At 46.8% G+C, this 20970-nt stretch overlaps 1 protein-coding gene across 2 annotated transcripts in view; it reads right to left on the reverse strand.

The window, feature by feature from the left end:
* AP4M1 (adaptor related protein complex 4 subunit mu 1) overlaps positions 1-20970 on the reverse strand; it is a 172214-nt gene that overhangs the window by 109071 nt on the left and 42173 nt on the right. For both annotated transcript variants that reach the window (XM_086945990.1, XM_086945991.1), the window contains 5 exons: positions 20419-20481; positions 20223-20289; positions 19734-19787; positions 19258-19364; positions 18804-18895 (listed from right to left, as the gene is read on the reverse strand). In XM_086945990.1, coding sequence (XP_086802116.1) covers positions 18804-18895; positions 19258-19364; positions 19734-19787; positions 20223-20289; positions 20419-20481 — 383 coding nt within the window. The remainder of the gene's footprint in view (positions 1-18803; positions 18896-19257; positions 19365-19733; positions 19788-20222; positions 20290-20418; positions 20482-20970) is intronic.

Genomic DNA, 20970 nt, shown 5'->3' on the forward strand with positions numbered 1-20970 from the left:
AGAGTGTTCTGGACATCCCCTGAGAAGCCAGTTGTCCTCAACCAGGCGTGGCGCCAAGCGCCACCGTCGTGGAAATTAACCAGCCCAGTGAGTCGGCGGTGTCCAGCCCACAACGTATGGTGAACTTTGCTGCATCTCTCCCGGCCGCAATCGCCTGTGAAATAACTACCTGGGCCTCCTCCGGGCAGTTCGGCAGCACCTGCGCAACCGTGTCCCACAGAGAGTGTGTATGACGGACCAAGCGGCATGCGGTGTTCAACGACTGCATCCCTAAGCTGGCAGATGACCAAATTGATCCAGCTTCTTGGATTCCCTATCCAGAGGTGCGGTAGGTAACGCGCTCTGGGATGTAGTGGCTTGGACAATCAAGCTCTCCAGGGTGGGGTGTTTGGTAAGGAAGAGGGGGTCGCCTGGAGCCAGGCGATGGCGTCGGGCCACGTTCCTGTCCACAGGGGCCCCTGTGTTGGGCCTGGACCAGGTGCCCAAAAGAACATCAGATAGTGCTTCATTAAAGGGCAGCAAAGGCTCCAAAGAGGTAGAGGTTGGAGCACTTCTGTCAGGAGGTTAGTCGGGACTGCCACCGCAGGGAGTTTGAGGTGGAGAGCTCCCCAACCCAGGAAGAAAGCATCTGAAAGAAACATGCAGTGATAGATTCCTTACCTTACCTACGCTACACCACTGCTTAACTGGCTCCCTCCTCCGGAGACAGCATGCCAAGGTCAGGTGAGGTGTCAAGACCACTGGCCTCCCCCAAATCCTCTGCCCACTCCTGATCATAAGCTCAGTCCTGTGCTATAGAGACCTCAGACCCCTCCCAGTCCTCCCTTTCCTCCGAAGTCTGTGGAATAGGCTCAAAATAAGGAGGAGGGATATAGGGCACAAAAGGGCCCGTCGGTATCGGCGTCGGGTGACGTCGATCCGGCACCGTGTCCGGGTCGGGCTGAACCTGGGGACGACGTAGTCCCGAGGAGCGGGCGACGTTGGTAGCGGTGCCGGGGAGATCGGCCCCGGTGGAGGTGTCACTATGTCAACTGGCGTCGATTGGGATCCGATCCCAGATCCTTGGGGGGCCTGCGGCGCGGGGGCCGGAGCCGCTGCCGGAGATGGCAAAGCAGGAGCCACAGTCTGGGCCGCAGACGCACAGGCGGGGCCAGATGGCCCAAAGATTCGGGCCATGGCAGCAAGAAAATTTTGCACCTGAGCAGGCGTCGCACCCGGGAAGTGGGGTAGACTGGGGGCTCCGGCGGAGCCGCGGGGGTGGCCCCACCCGCACCCTCAGCCGGGGAAGTCGAAGAGTGACGATGCTTCTTTGACTTTTTCTTGGAATGCTTCGACTTACCTGACCCAGAGTTTAAAGGCCCTAGATCCAGAAGAATGATGGTGAGAACTCCACGACCGGTCCCTCGACCTCCCATGGGACCAGGACCTCGAGGGGTGCAGAGCTGACTGCCGGACTTCATGCAACTTTCAGGACTGCTCCGACAAAGTTTTCGGCGCCATGGCCCGGCAGTGGGCACGACTTGGGGTCTTAGTTACGCCCAGGCAGTGGAGACACACAAGATGTGGGTCCGTCACCGATATCATGAGGTGACAGTCTCCACAGTTCTTGAACCAGGGCATCCCTACGACACCAGGAGTCAATCGACTAGAAAAGATTAGGTAAAAGGCCTAAAAAAACGTACTTGCTCTTCCCGGATCTGCGCTTACTGGCGCGGAAAAAGGAAGAACTGAGGTCAGCGCATGTAGGCTCGTCTAAGTAGCTCCGACGACGTCATCCTGGGGCCAACGACACACGCGGAGCTGCACGACAACGCCCCCGACGCGCAGGGGTACTGCTGACGAAAAACTTTCCAGATCCAGTCTGACACCTGGGGGTAATTCTAAGGTAATCTATCACTGCATGTTTCTTTCAGATGCTTTCTTCCAGGGTTGGGGAGCTCACATGGGCTCTCTACAAACTTGAAGCTTGTGGTTGGACAAGTAGCAGCTGTATCTCCTCAACAGGCTGGAGCCGAGGGCAGTCCATCTCACCCTGAAGTCCTTCTATCCATCCATAAAGACAAACTCTCACCTGATACAAACAGACAACACAACCACAATGCATTACCTGAACAAACAAGTAGGAACTCAGTCCCGTCCTCTCGCTGAAAGCTCAAGCCATCTGGAAGTGGCTAATGGCCAGGGGCCTGACAATCTCTGCCATTCACCTGCCAAGGGCTCTAAACATCCCAGCAGACTTTCTCAGTTGCAAGTTCGCAAACGTTCACAACTGGATTCTAAACAAAGACACCACTCAAAACATCTTTTGGGAATGGGGGTAACAACAAATTGACCTGTTTGAGGACGAAAGCAACAAAAAATGCCAAGACTACCGATCCATGATCAGAGGGGAATGCCCTTTTGATAAACTGGTCTGGGAGATTTCTCTACAGGGTTCCCCCACTTCCGTTGATTCCAGCAGTAATCAACAAGCTGTACTGGTCCAAGACCAGAATGATTCTTATAGCACCGGAATGACCTTCTAGTGGTGGTTCCTGGGCCTGTTACACCTATCAGAAAGGCCACACAGGAGGTTGCCATGCAGACAGGACCTCCTTTACAAGTTCTGGGCACATTTTCCATCCCAACCTGCCCTCTCTGAGCCTGACAACAGGGCTCCTGAATTCCTCCAGTATGGACTCCTATGACTCCTGCAGAACTGTATTGACATTCGGAAAGAGTCCAAGAGGCCCTCAACCAGAAAATCCTATGCATTTAAATGGAAACTGTTCTACTTGTGACGTGCCCAAAATGGTCATCATCTGATTTTGAGCCAAGAAAGTGTAATCTTACCTTATCTCCTGTACTTAACAATGTCTGGTCTGCAGTTTTCATCTATAAAGCTACACCTTGCACACATTAATGTCTACAGCAAATATTCCACACAGATTTCTTTCTTTCAAATGCCTGTGGTGAAATATTTCTTAGTGGGTTTAATGAAGGTATACCCACCAGTCAGTTCACCTTCTCCTCCATGGGAACTCTATGTGGTGCTCTCAAAGGTAATTGGCTCCCCAATCAAACCAATACAACAAAGCTTCCTTGGAACACCTTACTTGGAAAATAGCTTTTCTAGTTGCTATTACTTCAGCACTTCGAGTCATTGAAATCCAGGCTCTATGTGCTGAAGAACCCTATCTGGCATTTCGTGCGAACAGGGTGGTCATAAGGACAGAGTTTTCTTCCCATGGTGATTTCTGATTTCCACATTAATCAGACCATTTCTCTTCCAACATTATTACCTAATACTTTCACGCCAGCGGAGAGGGCTTTACACTCATTCGATTTTAAGCAAGTCCTTAAGTTCTATTTAGACAAAACAAAAGATATCTGGCAATCTGATTATCTGATTATAAGCTACGGTCTAACGAGAACTGGTATAGCTTCTTCTAAGCAAACCATTTCTAGGTGGATAGTATCCTGTATAGTGCTTGCCTAGCAGTTAACCAACAAACTCTTAACTTCTAGACCTAAGGCCCACTCTATGAGGGGTAAGGTGGCTACTGCTGCTCTGTTAAGAAATGTACCCATTGCAGAAATATGCAAGCCTGCAACATGAGATCAGTACATACGCTTCCTAAGTATTACTGGCTTGACTCAGGCAGATGCTCAAATAGGGCAGGCTTCTTTAAGAAATCTCTTTGGATAATTTGTTTTCAGCTGGTATTCAATGGTTCTACTCAGGAGTGTGGGATGGGCTAGCTATTCTATTCAGTGCTTTTGATTATTGATGTGTATCCTCTGGACTGTGTTATGGTTTTCAATACAGCCTATTGGCTAACAATCCCTTCCATTCCCTTGCTTTTTCGAGGGTAAGACTGATCATCGTACTACAGAGCCTCTGGGGGAAAGTGCTCTGACTGAGTGCTATGGCACTGAGGTACTTTGAATTTTAAAAAGCCATTGCGGACCTTCTAAGACTTGCAATCACTAGGGAGCCTAGCATGAATATTGCCTCATATAAATAGGAGATAATCACTTCATTAGACAGGTAAGATGGATTTGGGATACTAGGCTGCCGGACTTACAAAGGCTGCGTGCATTATTTGTGGAGGGCTGTATTTCACTTTGTGTTCGGATATAAATACTACTTTTTTCATTAAAGAAATTATCTAGCTGGACATTCATTTATTGAGGTTGCCGAGTGTATTCTGAGTCTCATGCTTGTGCAAACCTTGCACCCGACCTGTACTAGCACTGAGATACCAGTGCTCAAGGGGTAATACTTGGCCCAGTAGCTCAGAGCTCATAGGAGGTCAGGCCAGGGACATCCAGAGTAGAAGACCTCATCCCCTACGGTTAGGTCCAGTAGCTCCTGCTTACCCCATGCCCCTCTGAAAGGGGTCCACACAATGTATACTCCCATCTAGCCTCTTCCTAGCTGTACTCTTAGACTCTGGACTATGAAAGGATTATGTAACTTACCCTGCAAGTATCTGTTCTGGCATGTAGATTGTAAATGTAAATTGATACTTGTATAGCGCACTACTCACCCGCAAGGGTCTCAAGGCGCTTGTACGAATACCGCTGTGGAACCCATCCTGGCTTTCCCTGTGAGGCGTCCACTCCTGGGCACCCCCAAGGTGGAGGCCAGGCATCCTTAGCATTGTGGGGGCCGTCGTGGAGATGAAGCAAGCTATTGCCCAGAGTTGCAGAGTGGGACTCCATGATTGGAATAGGCACCGTGGCGAGAATTATCAGGTCCGTGAAATTTTGAGCCCAAGACCCGCCGAGGCGGGGAATTGAACCCTGGTCCCAGGCTAGACCTCTGCATCAGGGTCTGCCGCTCTAATCATTGAGCCACACTTCTCCACCTTCACATGCTTTGCATAAGTCCATCATCTAGTTTTGGGCTTGGATGACTGCAAGTTGTTTTTGTTTGAAAGTTATGAGGCGGTGTGACTCCTCCTTTTGGTGATACTGAACATGGCCATCACCACCATTGTTAGATTATTTTCCCGCAGGCGGGTGAGAATGGAGTTAGAGTGTCAGTAATGTGATGTCCATGCAAGTAAATAGAATTAAGGTCAATATTAAAGTAAACGGAGATCCAAGCAGGGTTCCGGGGAGAGGGGCTAGTGCATTTGAATCTGCAACACTACATGCCAAGAACAGATGCTTACAGGGTAAGTAACAAAATCCGTTCAAGGCATGAATCGCTGTAGATACACATGCTTTGCACAGACTGTAAATCAGTAACCCTCCTAAAGCGGTGACTAGCTTGTGATGGTTGCAGTTGTTTGAAAGAGCATACGTAGTACTGCTTGTCCAACACTGGATTGTTGACGAGCTAGTACATCCACACAGTAATGTTATGTGAAGGTGTGTGGTGTGGACCATGTTTTTGCTTTGCAAATGTCAGCAATGGTAATGTTTCCTAAGAATGCCATAGAGGCCCCTATTTTACGAGTTGAGTGAATCCTAGGGGGAACAGGTAAAACTCTTTTTGCTTTATCATATCAAGTTTGAATACATTTTACTATCTATCTTGAAATTCCACTTTTTGAAATTGCCTTTTCAGTGTGAGGAGATGAGAAAGAAATGAATAATTGCTTAGTTTTCCTGAAAGGTTAGGTTCAGTCGATGCAATACATTAAAAACTCTTTTGACATCCAAAATATGAAGAGCTCTTTCCGCAACAGAATCAGGTTGTGGGAAGAAGATAGGTAATTCTATTGATTGGTTAATATGAAACGGCGAGGCCACTTTAAGAAAGAACTTTGGCTTTGTTCTGAGCACTACTTTGTATTGATGGTGTTGCAAGAATGGTTCTTCTAAGGTTAGTGCTTGGAGCTTACTGACACGTCTGAGTGAAGTGACAGCTATTAAAAAAAAGCTACTTTCCAAGATTAATATTGGAGTTGGCAAGAATGAGGTGGCTCAAATGGAGGCCCAATGAGCCTTGTTAGTACAATGTTTAGATTCAATGCTGGGGCTGGTGGACGTGTAGGGGGAATTACTCTTTCAAGCCTCTCCATAAATGCTTTAATGGCAGGTATTTTGAAAAAAGATAAATGTCTGTTTTGCAGGTAGGCTGCAATGGCAGCAAGGTGTAACTATTGAAGTGTAGGCTAGATCTGAACTTTGAAGATGCAGCAGGAAAAAAAAATGTTGTATTTGTGCATCTCACAAATTGTTTCCATTTGACAGCGAAGCATTTTTTAGTTGTAGGCCTACAAGCTTGTTTAAGAATATCCATGCATTATTGTGGAAAGTTTAGGTACCCAAATTCTACGAGCAACATTGCAAGGTTAATTTCCTTGCGATTCTGGATGTCTTCTTTCACCATGGTTCTATGGAGGAAGGTCCAGGTTGAGGGTAAGATTCTGGTATGGGACTAGTGGAAGTTCCAGTAGTGTGGTAAAGCATGGCTGACGAGCCCAGGTTGGAGATATAAGAACTAGGGCGAGGGAGGGCTCCTTAGCTTTCTGACTACTAGTGGAAGTAGTGGAAAAGCGTAGGCAAATATCCCTGATCAGTTCATCCGTAGAGCACTGCCCTTGGATAGCGGGTGTAAAGTTTGGGCATTTGGCGTTTTCTGGGGTTGCAAAGAGGTGTATTTGTGGAACCCCCCATTTGTGAAAGTGTAGTAGGAGAACTTTGGTGTGAAGTTCCCTTTCTTGGACTTGTTGCACACTGCTGAGAATGGCTGCAACTACATGTTTTGCTAGGAGATTATTGTTGTGATGTACTGCTAAGCAACATATGTTCTGGGCTAGACGCGCTATTGCAGAGAGTTTGTCCCCCCCCCCTTGTTTCTGCAGGTAGTACATAGTTGTCATATTGTCCGTCCAGATTAGGACAACTTTGTGTAGTAGGTGAGGTAGGAATGCTTTCAGTGCTATTTGAACAGTTTAAAGCTCTAGGTAATTGATATGGAGACCTTGATGTTTGGAGTCCCATACACCCTGAATTGTAACATCTTCAAGGTGAGCTCCCCAACCCGTCACGGAAGCACCCGCTGTGAGAATGGATTGAGGATCTGAGTCTAGAAACAGCCACCCCTTGGACAGGTTTTGTGGATTCCACCACTGCAAAGTGTGGTGATATGTGAAGCTGTCTACCAACACCAGAATCAGAATTTGAAGTTGACCCTGTGACTATTGACGTGAGAGATATTCTTACAGTAGGCTTATATGTAAATGAGCATGTAGGAATATTGCTATGCAAGATGCCATCATGCCCAAAAGGCGCATGAGTGTTCCGAATGTGACCTGGACCCCAGTTTGAAACTGCTGTGCTAGTGCCAGAATGTTTTGCACTCTGGCTGTATTTGGGTATGCCAACCCCAAGTGAGCTTTGAGTATGGCCACTAAAAACGGTTGTATTGAAGATGGTGTGTGTTTGCTGCAAATGTGGGATCTGTTTACTTCTATTAGCCAATCTTCCAAATAAAGAAAAACATGGATGTTTTGCCTGCACAGATGTGCCACTACTGCTAGGCATTTTGGGAATACCTGTGGTGTGGTGGCGACTTCGAAGGGAAGATCGTTGAATTGATAGTGCTTCCCTTGGAAAACAAACTGTAGGAATTTGCGGTCAAAGGGATGGATAGGTATATGAAAGTAGGCATCCTTTAGGTTCAGGGCAGACATGAAGTTGCCTTTTTGAATGGTATGATTTCCTGAAGGGTGACCATGTGGAAGTGTTCTGATAGGATAGTGATTGAGGGGTCGGAACTCGAGAATGGGACAAAGTGAGCCGTCTTTAATGGGATTGTGAAAGTAAAATTAATATACCCCTGTTCCTTGATGTTGAATTTGGACTGGTTCTATAGCTCCTTTGAGTAAGAGAGTTGGTATCTCCTGTTTGCGGGTTGGGATATTTGGAGGAGTTGTGATGAGCCCAAGACAGTCACTATGTTGGATAATGTCCAACACCCATTTGTCTGTAGTGATGGATTTCCATGCTGGTAATAAGTTTTGAAGACGTCCTGCGACAGATGTTAGATTGTCGGGGGGTGGTGAGGAAGTAATTTGCACCACAGTAGTATTTCCATGACTGCGGCCTCTGAAATGGTTTCCTCTGTATGTGTCCCTCTAGAAGCTTTTATAGATGGACGACTGTCCTTGAATTTCATAGGAGGACCCTGTGGTGTCTGGAGGCAGACCTAACACTATGTTTGAAATCGGGCCAACGAAAGGAAGCACGGTAGGTGGGAGTTTGTAGGGCCCCCATTGATTTTGCAACATCGTGTCTTTTTTTGGTTTTCTTTTTTAAAGGGCTGTGTCTTCCTGGGGGCCAAAGAGGTGCTCTTTGTCAAAGGAAAGATTAAGAATTGCCTTCAGTTTTAAATCCAGAGACACAGAGTGTCTACGTAAGAGAAGGCTGGTATTTATGCCTCTAGTTACAGTGTCAGCAGAGTTTAGTGCGCATTTAATAAACTTATTACTGATTAACTTCCCAACACTGACTATTTCATAACCCCTTTTCTTGTATTCTTCTGGGAAATGTTGGAGAAGCCATCTGCTTTTCTGTGCAGCATTTATTGGCAATGCACGTTAGTCCTGAAGGGTCTTTTTTAAATTGAAAAGACCTACAGGACCCAGAGGTATCTTTCCGATGGTCAGGAAAAAGGCATAGATTGCAGACCAAAAGTTGGTCGGTGTGAGGGTATTTAGAAAGGCAATTTTGGACAGAAATGGAATGGAGTGCATTCCATTAACAGCTCGTTTACAGATAAGTTCTGTCAAATTCGAATGGGCCCAGCCGGGATTGGCCCGTAACCTGTCGAGGCCAGTCTAAGAACCCAACACGCAAAATGTTACTTTGCTTGGAACGCAAGAGTAACTACATGATCGAGACAATACTGTTGAGTTAGGCGATCTACTGGTGAACTGAAGGAAGCCAGAAAGGATCTTGAACTGGAGCACAAGAGAGTACATCCAAACCAACCGGCAAAAAGAAACAATCTAACAGTCAACTTGATGCCCATGCACAGGATCACCAAAAGGAGGAGTCACACAGCCTTGTGACTCAAAAACTTCTTCGAATAAAAAGAACTTGTAATCATCCAAGCTCAACACTAGATGGTGGACTTATGCAAAGCATGTGTATATACAGCCACACATGCTTCAAACACTGTTTCTCATTGCAATCACTTCTTGTGAGTCATGTCAGCCAGCAAGCCGAAGGTTTTGTCAGTTCAGCCACAACAACATACCTTCTTCCCCCAATGAACGGGTACTTAGAACTAGTACATCCTTTCTTCTGAAATTGGTGGCACCTTTCCATCATGTTTTAACTGTTCTTTTCTCTGCAACAATCATTTAAGGATGAGAGGCCAAAATGGTTACACCTGCAACTTGCCTTCGTTTTTACATGGATAAGAGTATCAGGTGTATGGTGGCCCAGAAATAAAACCTATTCCAATAGATTGTCCTCTGCATCAAGCTATAACCTGACCAACAAGGACCACATTCTGAGGGCCTTGGGAACTCATTCCTGCAAGGTGAAAGTCCCATCTACAGCGCTAGCTCAGGGTATATTTTGTTTTCGACAGCCATGTGGCCCTCTGTCCACCTGGCAGTGCAGCATATATTCATAAGAACACAGAGAGACATTTTGCCAGTTTCATACTGCAAGCTTACTGGTGTATACATTTTTAGGTCTCGGTAATATCCGGTCTGCCGAAGGCAGACCGGATGTCCGAGAATTATTGTCTCTTAGTGTGGCAGCTTAAACCCGCCTCCTCGTCGTCTCACCTCCATTGGCTGGCTTCCAAAATGGAGGCCAGCCATTGGAGGAGAGAGCCGCCACTCCGATTTAGCTCCGACTCTTTCGGATTAGGGGGCGTAAGTTTTGCTGTTCTTTAGCTCGTGACGTCGTCCGTCACTCAGGACGGCAAAACACGCCCCCGAATCCGAAATTTTTCGGAGCTTTGGGCAGCCATTTTTTATTTCTCGTCTGCCGGTGAGGATCGTCATGGTCTCGTTCCCCATTTTCAATGAGCTTTTGTTAGGATTTCTAGCCCCTTCCCTACAGCGCCCTCCTCTGCACGTCAGCCTGTTTCGAGCATCCACCCGCCTTTCAGCCAGACACACACTTCTGTTTTCCTCCAGACCAGGGTAAGAGCTTCTGCGTGCAAAGATGTTCGGAGTCGCCCGCAAAAATTAAACTGTGATGTCCGACCTATCCCTGGAGGCTCCTGTTGCTAGGCCGGTCTTACACTCCCGGTCCCGGGAGAGTGGAGAGGGTAAAATTACGGGTCAGTCTGCATAACGAGTGGGGATTATGGGTGCGGCCAGAGTGTGAGAGTTCAGTGGGGCTCCGTGAAGGTAATGTGTCTGAGGGCAAGAAAGGGCGAGGGTACAGCGCCGAGTGAGGGAGAGCACAGCTTCGAGGAGCGCAATGTGACCGAATTAAAGAGTTGAGGGGGGCAGCGGGCATCAAGGTGGGGTGAAGGGAAATGTGAGGGTATACAACAGGATCACAGGGAGAGAGGGGAGAGAAGGGAGCGCGGCCACCCCACCTCACTGGCATATCCGCACCCCCATGACCCCTCAAAGCACAACTGTCCCGTCCGAACCCCCCCACACCCCTCCTCACTGGGCCCGCACGGCCTTACCTCTTCTCACTCTCTAATGTCACTGCCCCCCCTCCCTCCACCTCACCTCACCCCGCCTCGACAACCCACGCTGTACCGTAAGGCTTTCTATCACCTCCGTCGCCTCTTTAAACCACCCCTCACCTGTACCCCACCCCCTAAGCCCCACTAGCGCGGCCACCCCTCCTCACTGGCATATCCGCACCCCCGTGACCCCAAAAGCACCACTGTCCTATTTGACTTTATGTGAGTCTCTTGGAGCCCTCGCAGCGACCAGGCCCTCCTGGGCCTACGTTGGACCCCCATGGCCTGGCGCGTCCGGACAGTGCAGTGCGTCTGTGTCTGGAGCGGGCTGGAGTCTGCGGACATGAGTGGGCTGGGCAGCGACTGCGAGGCCACTAAGCGCTCTCCAGCGAGACCGTTAGATAGGACCGGATCTTCCAGTGTTCGGTGAAAGGAGTTGTGTGACTCTTTCAGATGACTTACACTTTTGTGTGTGCGTGCGTGCGTGCGAGGGGGGCATGTGTTTCTTCACGGCCGCGATGACCATGTGGTACCGTGTGGTTATAGCTACTCTAGGCCAGGCTGTCTCCGATATTGAAACGGACAGTGTGAGATTTACTCGGGAAGGTGGACAGTGTGTCAGATACTTAGGATGGAGTGCAGGGTGTCAGTTACCCGGGAGCGAGGGACAGTGTCCGTTTCCGGGTGAAAGGGACGGTGTGTCAGTTACCGGGTGGGACAGTGTATCGGTTACCCGGAGGGAGGGACAGTGCGTGAGTGACCTGGGATTCAGGGACAGCGTGCCTGATACGGGGGTGTGCTATGGGCGGTCGGTGGGGTGCGCCCGGTACCTGGGAGAAGAGAAAGAAGGCGGGCAGTGTTTGTGTTATATCACGGTGGGGACTGTGTGCCTGCTGTTTGGGGAGGACAGTTTGTGTGTCACAAGGAGGTGACTGCGCGGTGTGTCTGTTACCTTGGAGGGAGGGACAGTGTGTGTCAGTTACCGGGAGGGAGAGACAGTGTCAGGTACCGGGTCGGAGGGACAGTGTGTCAGTAGCTGGGAGCGAGGGACAGTGTCAGTTACGGGGTGGAAAGGACAGTGTGTCAGTTACCAGGAGGGAGCGACAGTGTGTGAGTGACCTGGGATTCAGGGACAGCGTGCCTGATAGGGGGTGTGCTATGAGCTGGGCGGGAAGAGAGGGAATATGGGCAGTGTTTGTTATATCATGGGAGTGAGGGACTGTGTGCCTGCTGTTTGGAGAGGGCAGTTTGTATGTCACGTGTAGGGGGCTGCGCGGTGTGTATGTTACTTGGGAGGGAGGCGGGAGGGACAGTTTGCCAGTTACTTAGCGGGGCCTGGACAGTATCTGGGAAGGAGGGTCCGTGCGCCTAGTGGGGAGGGAGGGTTTTTGTCGGTTATAAGGAGGGCCTGGACATTGTATCTGTAATAGGGGGTGGGGGGCGCGGGAAGTTCTGCAGTGTGTGTAATATGGCGGAGAGGACCCGCTGCCCGGTGAAAGCAGTGTAGCTGGTACAAGGGTTAGCAATGTGTCTGTTATTGCTAGGAGGTAGTGTGTTAGTAGTACAGGGCTGTCCAGCGTAGGCGCAAGAGGGCTTGATCTACGCCTGATAACCACGGACTATAGACATTGTTGCATTTACCATAGACTATGGTTATTTGACTTTATGTGACTAAATGTGGCCTCCTTGTGGAACTCATTGCCCCTACAACTGCGCTCGGAAGCTAGTCTTCTTCGGTTCCGCAAACTTTTAAAAACTTTTTTGTTCTCCGTTTAATCCCTGCATTCTTTTAGTAGTGTTATGTTCTGGTAAGCGCTGGGATGCCTATTGGTAACCAGGCGCTATACAAAACTCAGAATAATAATAATAATAATAATAATAATGTGAGTATCTTGGAGCCCTCGCAGCGACCAGGCCCTCCTGGGCCTACGTTGGGCCCCCATGGCCTGGCGCGTCCGGACAGTGCAGTGCGTCTGTGTCTGGAGCGGGCTGGAGTCTGCGGACATGAGTGGGCTGGGCAGCGACTGCATCTGTTAGGGACAGCCGCAGGGCAGTGGCTGTCACCAAAACTTTGACTAGACGCACGCGACGGTTCGCCTTTACAATGTACAGTGTGTCTGTTACATGGTCTGGGGGAGGGCTGCAGAGCGCTGGAAAACAACCCCAGATGGGGCTCTGATCCATCTGTGGTGAGGAATGCTCTTTTTCTGTATTTGTGTTTATAGTTTTGCGGTTCAAGTAATCGGAATTGGTTAGACTCCATCCTCGGAATGGTATAGCGCACATTCTGCCATATGTGTGGCCTCATGGCGCATTTAGCGGTCCATAGCTCCCCCCACGTTTCGGTGTTACTATGACAGACACAGGTCGGGTTCAGCTTGTCATGCTGTGTTCTGGTCATGTTCCTGGTTAGGAGGCGCCGCGCGTCTTGTTCATTGTTGAGCTGTGGGTGTCGGATTACGGTGTTTAAGGGTAAAGGTCGGCTCCGCCCACATTGTTCTGGTGTTTCCACGCAATAAAGAAAAGATTCTGGTAATGCAGAAAGGTGTTGCTTTCTGCCTCAACACTTTTACCATCTACCAGCCGCTACTGAAACAATTGGTGCCTTCAGCCACGTGCTGTGTTGGCTGCTGCCCCCTATGTCCTGATGATGATGACCCTGTTATAAATGAAGTGTGGAGCCGAAACGTCAACTTTTATCAGAGGACCGTTGCTTATGACTTTTCATTCAATAAACTTTTCATTTGAGTCTTGTATTTACAATTGTGCTTAAGATTAGTTCCTTGGCTGTATATATTGTAAATACGCACTTGTGACCTTGATTCACGTATGTCACTTTACACTGCACCGTTTGTGGAGCACCTCAACACGAAATGTGCTATCTAAATTGTGATATATTGAACAGTCACAAGATTAATAACCTATATGTATACACTGCACCGATAATAATTATTATACGGTTCTCATTGGCTTAGGGAGGATAGGCATTCTCCCCTCTCCAAGGGGATCACTGTGTTCATATCTGGTCTCTTCTAAATAGCCAGGGGGTCCCTGCTACATAGCTGTGGGCTGACTGTTCTCTAAAGCCCTGGGCTGTCTGTTGGCTTCGGGCTGTCTGTTGTTTGTAACCGTGGCCTCTCAGTTCCGTTTGGTTGTGGCCTGTCTGTTCTACATACATCTGACTAGCTGGCCTATATTGCCCTGTTTGTTTATTTGGGGCCTGTCTGTTCTATACACATCGGGCTAGCTGACCTATATTGCCCTGTTTGGTTATTTGTGGCCTGTCTGTTCTATATACATCGAGCTAGCTGGCCTATATTGCCCTGTTTGTTTATTTGTGGCCTGTCTGTTCTACATACATCGGACTAGCTGGCCTATATTGCCCTATTTGTTTATTTGTGGTCTGTCTGTTCTACATACATCAGGCTAGCTGGCTTATATTACCCTGTTTGTATATTTGTGGCCTGTCTGTTCTATACACATCAGGCTAGCTGACCTATATTGCCCTGTTTGTTTATTTGTGGCCTATCTGTTCTATATACATCAGGCTAGCTGGCCTTTGTTGCCCTCTTTGTTTATTTGTGGCCTGTCTGTTCTATACACATCAGGCTAGCTGACCTATATTGCCCTGTTTGGTTATTTGTGGCCTGTCTGTTCTATATACATCGAGCTAGCTGGCCTATATTGCCCTGTTTGTTTATTTGTGGCCTGTCTGTTCTACATACATCGGATTTGCTGGCCTATATTGCCCTGTTTGTTTATTTGTGGCCTGTCTGTTCTATATACATCAGGCTAGCTGGCCTTTATAGCCCCATTTGTTTATTTGTGGCCTGTCTGTTCTATATACATCGAGTTAGCTGCCCTATATTGCCCTGTTCTGTTTATTGGTGGCCTGTCTGTTCTATATACAGCGGGCTGGCAGGGCTATATTGCCCTGTTTGTTTATTTGTGGTCTGTCCTACATACAGCGAGCTGGCTGGCCTATATTGCCCTGTTCTGTTTATTGGTGGCCTCTCTGTTCTACATACAGCGGGCTGGCAGGGCTATATTGCCCTGTTCTGTTGAGTTGTGGCCTGTCTTTTCTATACTCAAAAAAAGGGGGGTTCCTTTCTGTGTGTTCTACTTCTAAGTATTCTCACAAGAAAACATCTATCAATTTTGTTTTGACCCAATAACAATATTACTCAGCCCACAGTTTATGTATTAATGAAGTATTCTACTGTATGTTTATCAAAAACAGGTTTTTATTAAAATTTATCACAATAGAGACGCATTTTTAAACATAAATAAAATCACATATATGTATTCCATTTGTCATAGAACAAAACATTTCCAATAAATAATACAATCAATTACACAATCTGGGTTCTCGGAAGACCAATTTAAAAAGATAATAGGAGGTTCTTCCAAAACTTTTAACACCATGACCTTATCTAAAGGAGATGAAGATAAGTGGAATAAGCTGTCTTTTCTATATACAGTGGGCTGGCTGACCTATATTGCCCTGTTTGTTTATTTGCGGCCTGTCTGCTCTGATACCACTTTGGTCAAACATGCCATTGGTGGGTGTCATTTGAACTGATGGGGGGAATGGACTCTTTGTTGGGTGTGTGTATGCGGCTTATGAGTTTCTTCCATACCCTGCAGATCATTATACACCTGGGACCAGCATAATGTGATACAAAGTTAATGCTCTGTCGATGAGTTACTCCGCACCTGTGATAAGTGCTTCGCTGCCAAAATGCTTTGGGGTTAGATTCTGGGCACTTATTGTCAGTAATAACCCGCACTGCACTGTGTGTCTCTTTCTTTGAGTATAATGACACAGAGAAGGTGGACTTTGTTTGAGAGGCACCCATGCCAACGTACGCACCACGCCACATTGGTCCCAGGGAATCACTCTGTGGCCAGTGTGTCCAAAAGCGGTATGGCCAGGGATGTGGCCTGTCTGTTCTCTATAAGCACAGCCTTTCCATTCCACAATCTATAGTCTGGTTCTTTTATACAGATGTGGGCCGTTCATTCTATGAGCAGGGCCTGTTTCTACAAAGAACACACAAAGAACACTTACTGCCCACATATGAGGGGTCTGCATAACAACCCGCTGGTTAACAACCAGCGCTTCCTTGCCCCCCAGCTAGGTTAGCACTATACTATATTATATATATCTTCATAGTCCTTTTTGAACCCACCACCTGCCCTCCTGCTGCTCACTCTCTCACTACCTCACTCTCTAGCTCACAACTTCGCTCTCTTTCTCTCTAACTCACTACCTCAATCACTCTATCTCACTACCTCACTCTTTCTATCTCACGTTCACTCTCTTTCACTACCTCTTTCTCCATCTTACTACATCACAACATCACTCTATTCTTATATCTCACTACCTTACAACATCCCTCTCCACCTCACTCTTTCACTACTTCACTCTCTCTCACTACCTCACTATCTATGTCAATACCTCACTCTCTCTCTATTTCAATACCTCACCCTCTCTCTGCTAATGCAATAGGTACCACATATGCAAAAAAAAGCTAATGCCAATAGAAATTACAATGCCATTTATTTAGGGATACAAAAAAGATAAAAAAAATAATGAGCAATGAGTATAAGTAGAGCGGGGTCAAAACAAAACACATACACATACACCCAAGCATGCACGCACACACACACCCACATGTTAGAATACAACCAGCAGGAGTGCAAGTTTTTTTCACTCGCACACAGATCAGCAGTACAATAAAGACAGCAGCGCAGTTTCCCTCACACACAGACTATGTCCCTATATCGCCCCAATACTTGGATCACTACATCGGCTACTGATTAGGAAGATAATTATCTTCACATCCTTCCTTATGATCCACTCCTTTATCCACTCCTGTGTGTGTGGGGGGGGCTCTGTGTGTGTGTGTGTGTGTGGCTCTTTGTGGGTGGTTCTGTATGTGTGTGTGTGTAGGTGGCTTTGTGTGTGTGGCTCTGTGTGGGTGTAAATGCAATCGGTCATGCATTTGCGAGCGATTAAGCTATTGGCATTGTAAAAGGCAATGCCATTTATTTATGATTTTAAAAAAAAATATGTCATGAGCAATGCCAATAGCTCTACCTTTTAATAATGCCGAGACCATTGCATTGTAAATGCTTGTTTGAAATTGTATTTAAATGTCCACTTCTCAGACCCACTTCCTTTATGGGGACATTACTTTGGTATTGATACAGTGAGGAATCTGTGGCTAGTAGTACCCATCAGAAGAATAAGTTATTTAGTTTCAGTAGCTCTGTTACTGGTAGATACTGTATCTAAGCAGATTCCTCACAGCTGGAACCCTCCCTGGTATGGGGAGTGCACTTTTGGGTATCAATATAAGCTCAAGTTAGATTCTGCCAGTGGAAATTAAATCTGCCAGGTACGCTCTGAATCCCAGTGCTCAAGGGTGGCCCATTTGTGTGGCTCAGTGTTATCATGTCGGAGAGGGGATGGAGGTGCAACCGAGGCTGGTGGCATCACCTGCCGGCATGCAGAATCTATTGCAGGAGTTTCCAGATGTAGTCTGGCACCTGGAAGGAGTCACAAGGTGGGGAATCTGCAGTTAGATAAAGTATCCACTAGAAAGAGCATTACCAAAAGTAACCTATTTGTCGTGTCCATTAAAAAGAATACCACCAGTGGTATGTAACGAGCTCTTCTTCCTAGCTTTGGATCCTTATTCATCCGCCAATTATAGAGAGTGAGGACTAGGTCACATCACTAGGTGACTGGAATTCAAGGGTAGCATTAAGACCAGGTAAGTCAGCCTACTGTACCTGGATATGAATGTTATGTGAACTTGTTATTGGGTCCTCGGGCAGTGAGTCGTAGCCGGGCTGTATCTACAGTGAATATTGAGTCAGTGGGATCACTTCAAAGCATAGGTGTGTGTTTCCCAGTAGGAAAAACAGGGAATATTAACACCAATAAACAAAAAGTTTAAACACCTTATGGGACTGAAATATGACCCCAAATGTACCACGGTGTTGTTAATGCCATAGGTGTATAACATGGGGTACTATGGGCACTGTACTATGAGGAAAGGTTGTTTTAACTTTGGAGTGGTGAAAAAACAGCAAGTCTACTACGAAATGTTTTACGTCCAGCTAGTCAACTGAGCAGACGTGCCAGACAAAGAAATACAGATTAAAATTGTGGATATGACCTTTCTGCAATCTGTTAAACCACAGATGGTTGTGTTCTGACAGCCCGGGAAGTTTAAAGCTGGAAGATGTGAAAGGTGGCATGACAGGAACAAATATGTCCACATCGAAAACAGGGGAGGAAATAAACCAGTATCACCAGTGCAGGTGTGACTTTGAGGAGCTACAGGAGCACTTAATGCTTCACGACATGGTCCACCAGAAGCTGATGCTGTGTATATAAATTGTAAAAGATTTTATAGCAGTAATCTGATAGCAGATGATGCTTCTAAATAAGGCACATATGAGGAAAGGTATCTGCCTCTTTTATATGGTCTATACCTACCCGTTTCTAGTAAGGCACTGGTTCTTAGCGCACACAGTTGTATGCTATACTACAACACTATATGTTCTACCGTTTGTATTTCGCCAAACATATCCAGGGTGCAGTCCAATGGTTGCTGCACAGTTAAACAGGAGAAACACACCCCAGTGGTCTCAACGGCTAAGTGCAACCAGCCTGAAGATTCCCAGCACCATAGCACTGCTTCGCCAACGCTTCGGGGACACAACCTCTACGGCCAACACAAGGATGACCGCCCTCTCTTGATACCATTTATTGATCTCTGTTTGGTTAATGGTGCTATAGCTGGCTCTGTAAATATGTCCAGTGACCATCTGGAGACACTGCATACAGGCATGGACCCTCCAATCTTGCCTTATTCCAATAACAAAGGCTAATGTAGTTTTCTGAAATTAAGAAATGGTCTTTCGACTACAAAGTCCACTTACTCCATGCTACTTCAGCCTTGCAACAAACCAGCTGCCTTGTTACAGTCCTGGGCTTTTTTGGAAGTTACACAGCTGTAAATTATTAAGCGGAGACCACAGTCTTTTCGAGTTCAACTGGCTAGTAACAGCGATCCCGATTGGCATCGCAATTTGAACTGCCTCATACCAACCCCGGTCCCCACAGATTTTGACCTCTGCAACCACAGCCTTGCAGTACAGGAGGACAGGTACTCACTTGCTGCTGATGTGTCGCTCCACTGTAGGGAACAAATGGAATGGAAGAGCCGAGGGGATGTCATCGGAGATCTGATACTGCATGAGGGACAACTAGAGTAGAGGAAAGGGAAGGTAGGAAAGTCACAATTCTAAGAAATACTTTCTACAGCCTGGCAGAGAGAGCCAGGACATTTCATTATGAACTCTATGCAAAGGACTGTCCCCAAACATAACATTTATCCCAGTAACAGGTTCTGCTAAACAATTGCTATGTACCCTGCACTAGATTATTAGGGATAATTACATGGGTCAGTCATAACATTCCATTTTAGGGCCCTGACTTTGTGATAGTAGCTAGTTTTTTTAGTGATCCAGCAGTATATCCTTTGTCTGTTCATGCAGCAGGTAATATTTAGTAGGGACTCTACATGTGATGTAGGGAGAATATTTAAAACTTGTTTGATAGTCCATACCTCTCCCTGTGTGGGATTAATCTTTAGAATCCGGTTGCTCTCAAATTCATCCAGTTTTACAGTCTCGTGGAATTGGCATTCGTCGACACGCACAGCCGTCCCATACCCTTGAATAGAGAATAGAAAAATAACCATAACAGAACCCAGGAGAGACCAGCAAAGCAGCCTAGTGAGACATGGAAGGACAACTGATGATCCTTGGGCTCCTTTTTACGCATTGTAAGTGTAAGACCTACTGTTAGGAACCAAAAAGCCAGACAGGCTGCATAAGAACTACACCACACCCTCGATACAACTATCCTTTCTCAGATGACTAAACTCCAGGTGGGTTGAGATCCCAATCCAAGCCAGGGCAGTGACCAAGTCCTCCTAAGAGGCAGTGGGAAACAATGAATGATGGGCTAATACAAAAGTGTTGTCAGGGGAGATAGACACCTGCTTCTTAGACAGGAATATTTAAAATCTTCTGCACTTACCTCTCAACTCTGATTTCCCAACGCAGAACTCCTCTGTAAGGCCAATTCGTATCTCTACAGCAGGGTTAGAAAGAAGATCAGTGCATGCAGCATATAAATTGTTACACCACCCCCAACTCTGCCCAGGGAGCATTAAGGTCAGCTTCATACAACACTGGAAAAGGGGTCCAGGATTTCTGTAATTCAGGTAACACTCCCAGTGCCACCATTGGATATAGGGACTTTACATCTCTATACGGAGTCTAGTTCTGGGATTCACCACACTTTTAGTCAGTCAGACATATTTATTAAGCACTGCTGTTCACCCATTCTACCAGACTACTGAAGAAAGATGGTCCTGGGATCTCCAAATGTCACAGAACACCAGCCCATGTGGTTTACTTAACAAGCCCTGTATGGGCTTATAACTGATCAAACTTGACAAGCTGACTAATGAAGGTCATGGCACGGAGACTGAATACTAAGTTGGATTTCTAGTTTATTACTCACCAGAGCAATTTGGAAGAAAGCTCTTCAGACGAAGCTCTCCGTGGATATCTGCCTTCATCAATGAGCCCTACAAGAGAATTATGGAGACAAAGTGCTTGACACAATTCTAAGCTATTATTTGCCTTGGTCTGGGTGATAATCCCTTAGTCTGTCCTCATTCAGCTGAACCCCATCTGCAGCAACAGTGAGAACTTACATTCGCTCCAATGACGACGGTCAGCCGCTCAATCACATCTAGGAAGACCTCGTTTTTGAAGCCCTAAAACCAAAACAGGTGACATGGGTTTAAATACTGGAGCACAGGGTTATATTGAATTCTCTAGATCTGTCAAAATGGTCAGCGTCAACTACTGCTGTGGAACAGGAAATTTAGTGAAGAGGTGCTAGCGTTGCGTGGCAGTAAAAGGCGAAAAAATAAGTGCCAGAGGCAGAGATGGTGACACACAAGAATAGGAAAATGAAATATTACAAATGGTAATGGCATTTATACCCAATAGGAGGATAGGTGTATCCTCACAGGATGACCGTGGTATGGTTGGCTATATTTATCTGTGGGACATGTCTGAGAACTAGTTTGTTTATGGATCACCGCAGAAGGGCAAGTGGATCTTGAATGCATCAAACTGTTCTAGGTTTCACTGTATGTACTCTGTAATGAAACAGTGAATAAACTTGTCCCCAACGTGCAGTACTCCACACTAATTTAAGAACGTATGACTCTTAAAAAAAAAAAAAACGAACACAGAAG

The sequence above is a fragment of the Lissotriton vulgaris genome, chromosome 12, assembly GCF_964263255.1.
Source record: "Lissotriton vulgaris chromosome 12, aLisVul1.2, whole genome shotgun sequence".
NCBI classification, from domain to species: Eukaryota; Metazoa; Chordata; class Amphibia; order Caudata; family Salamandridae; genus Lissotriton; species Lissotriton vulgaris.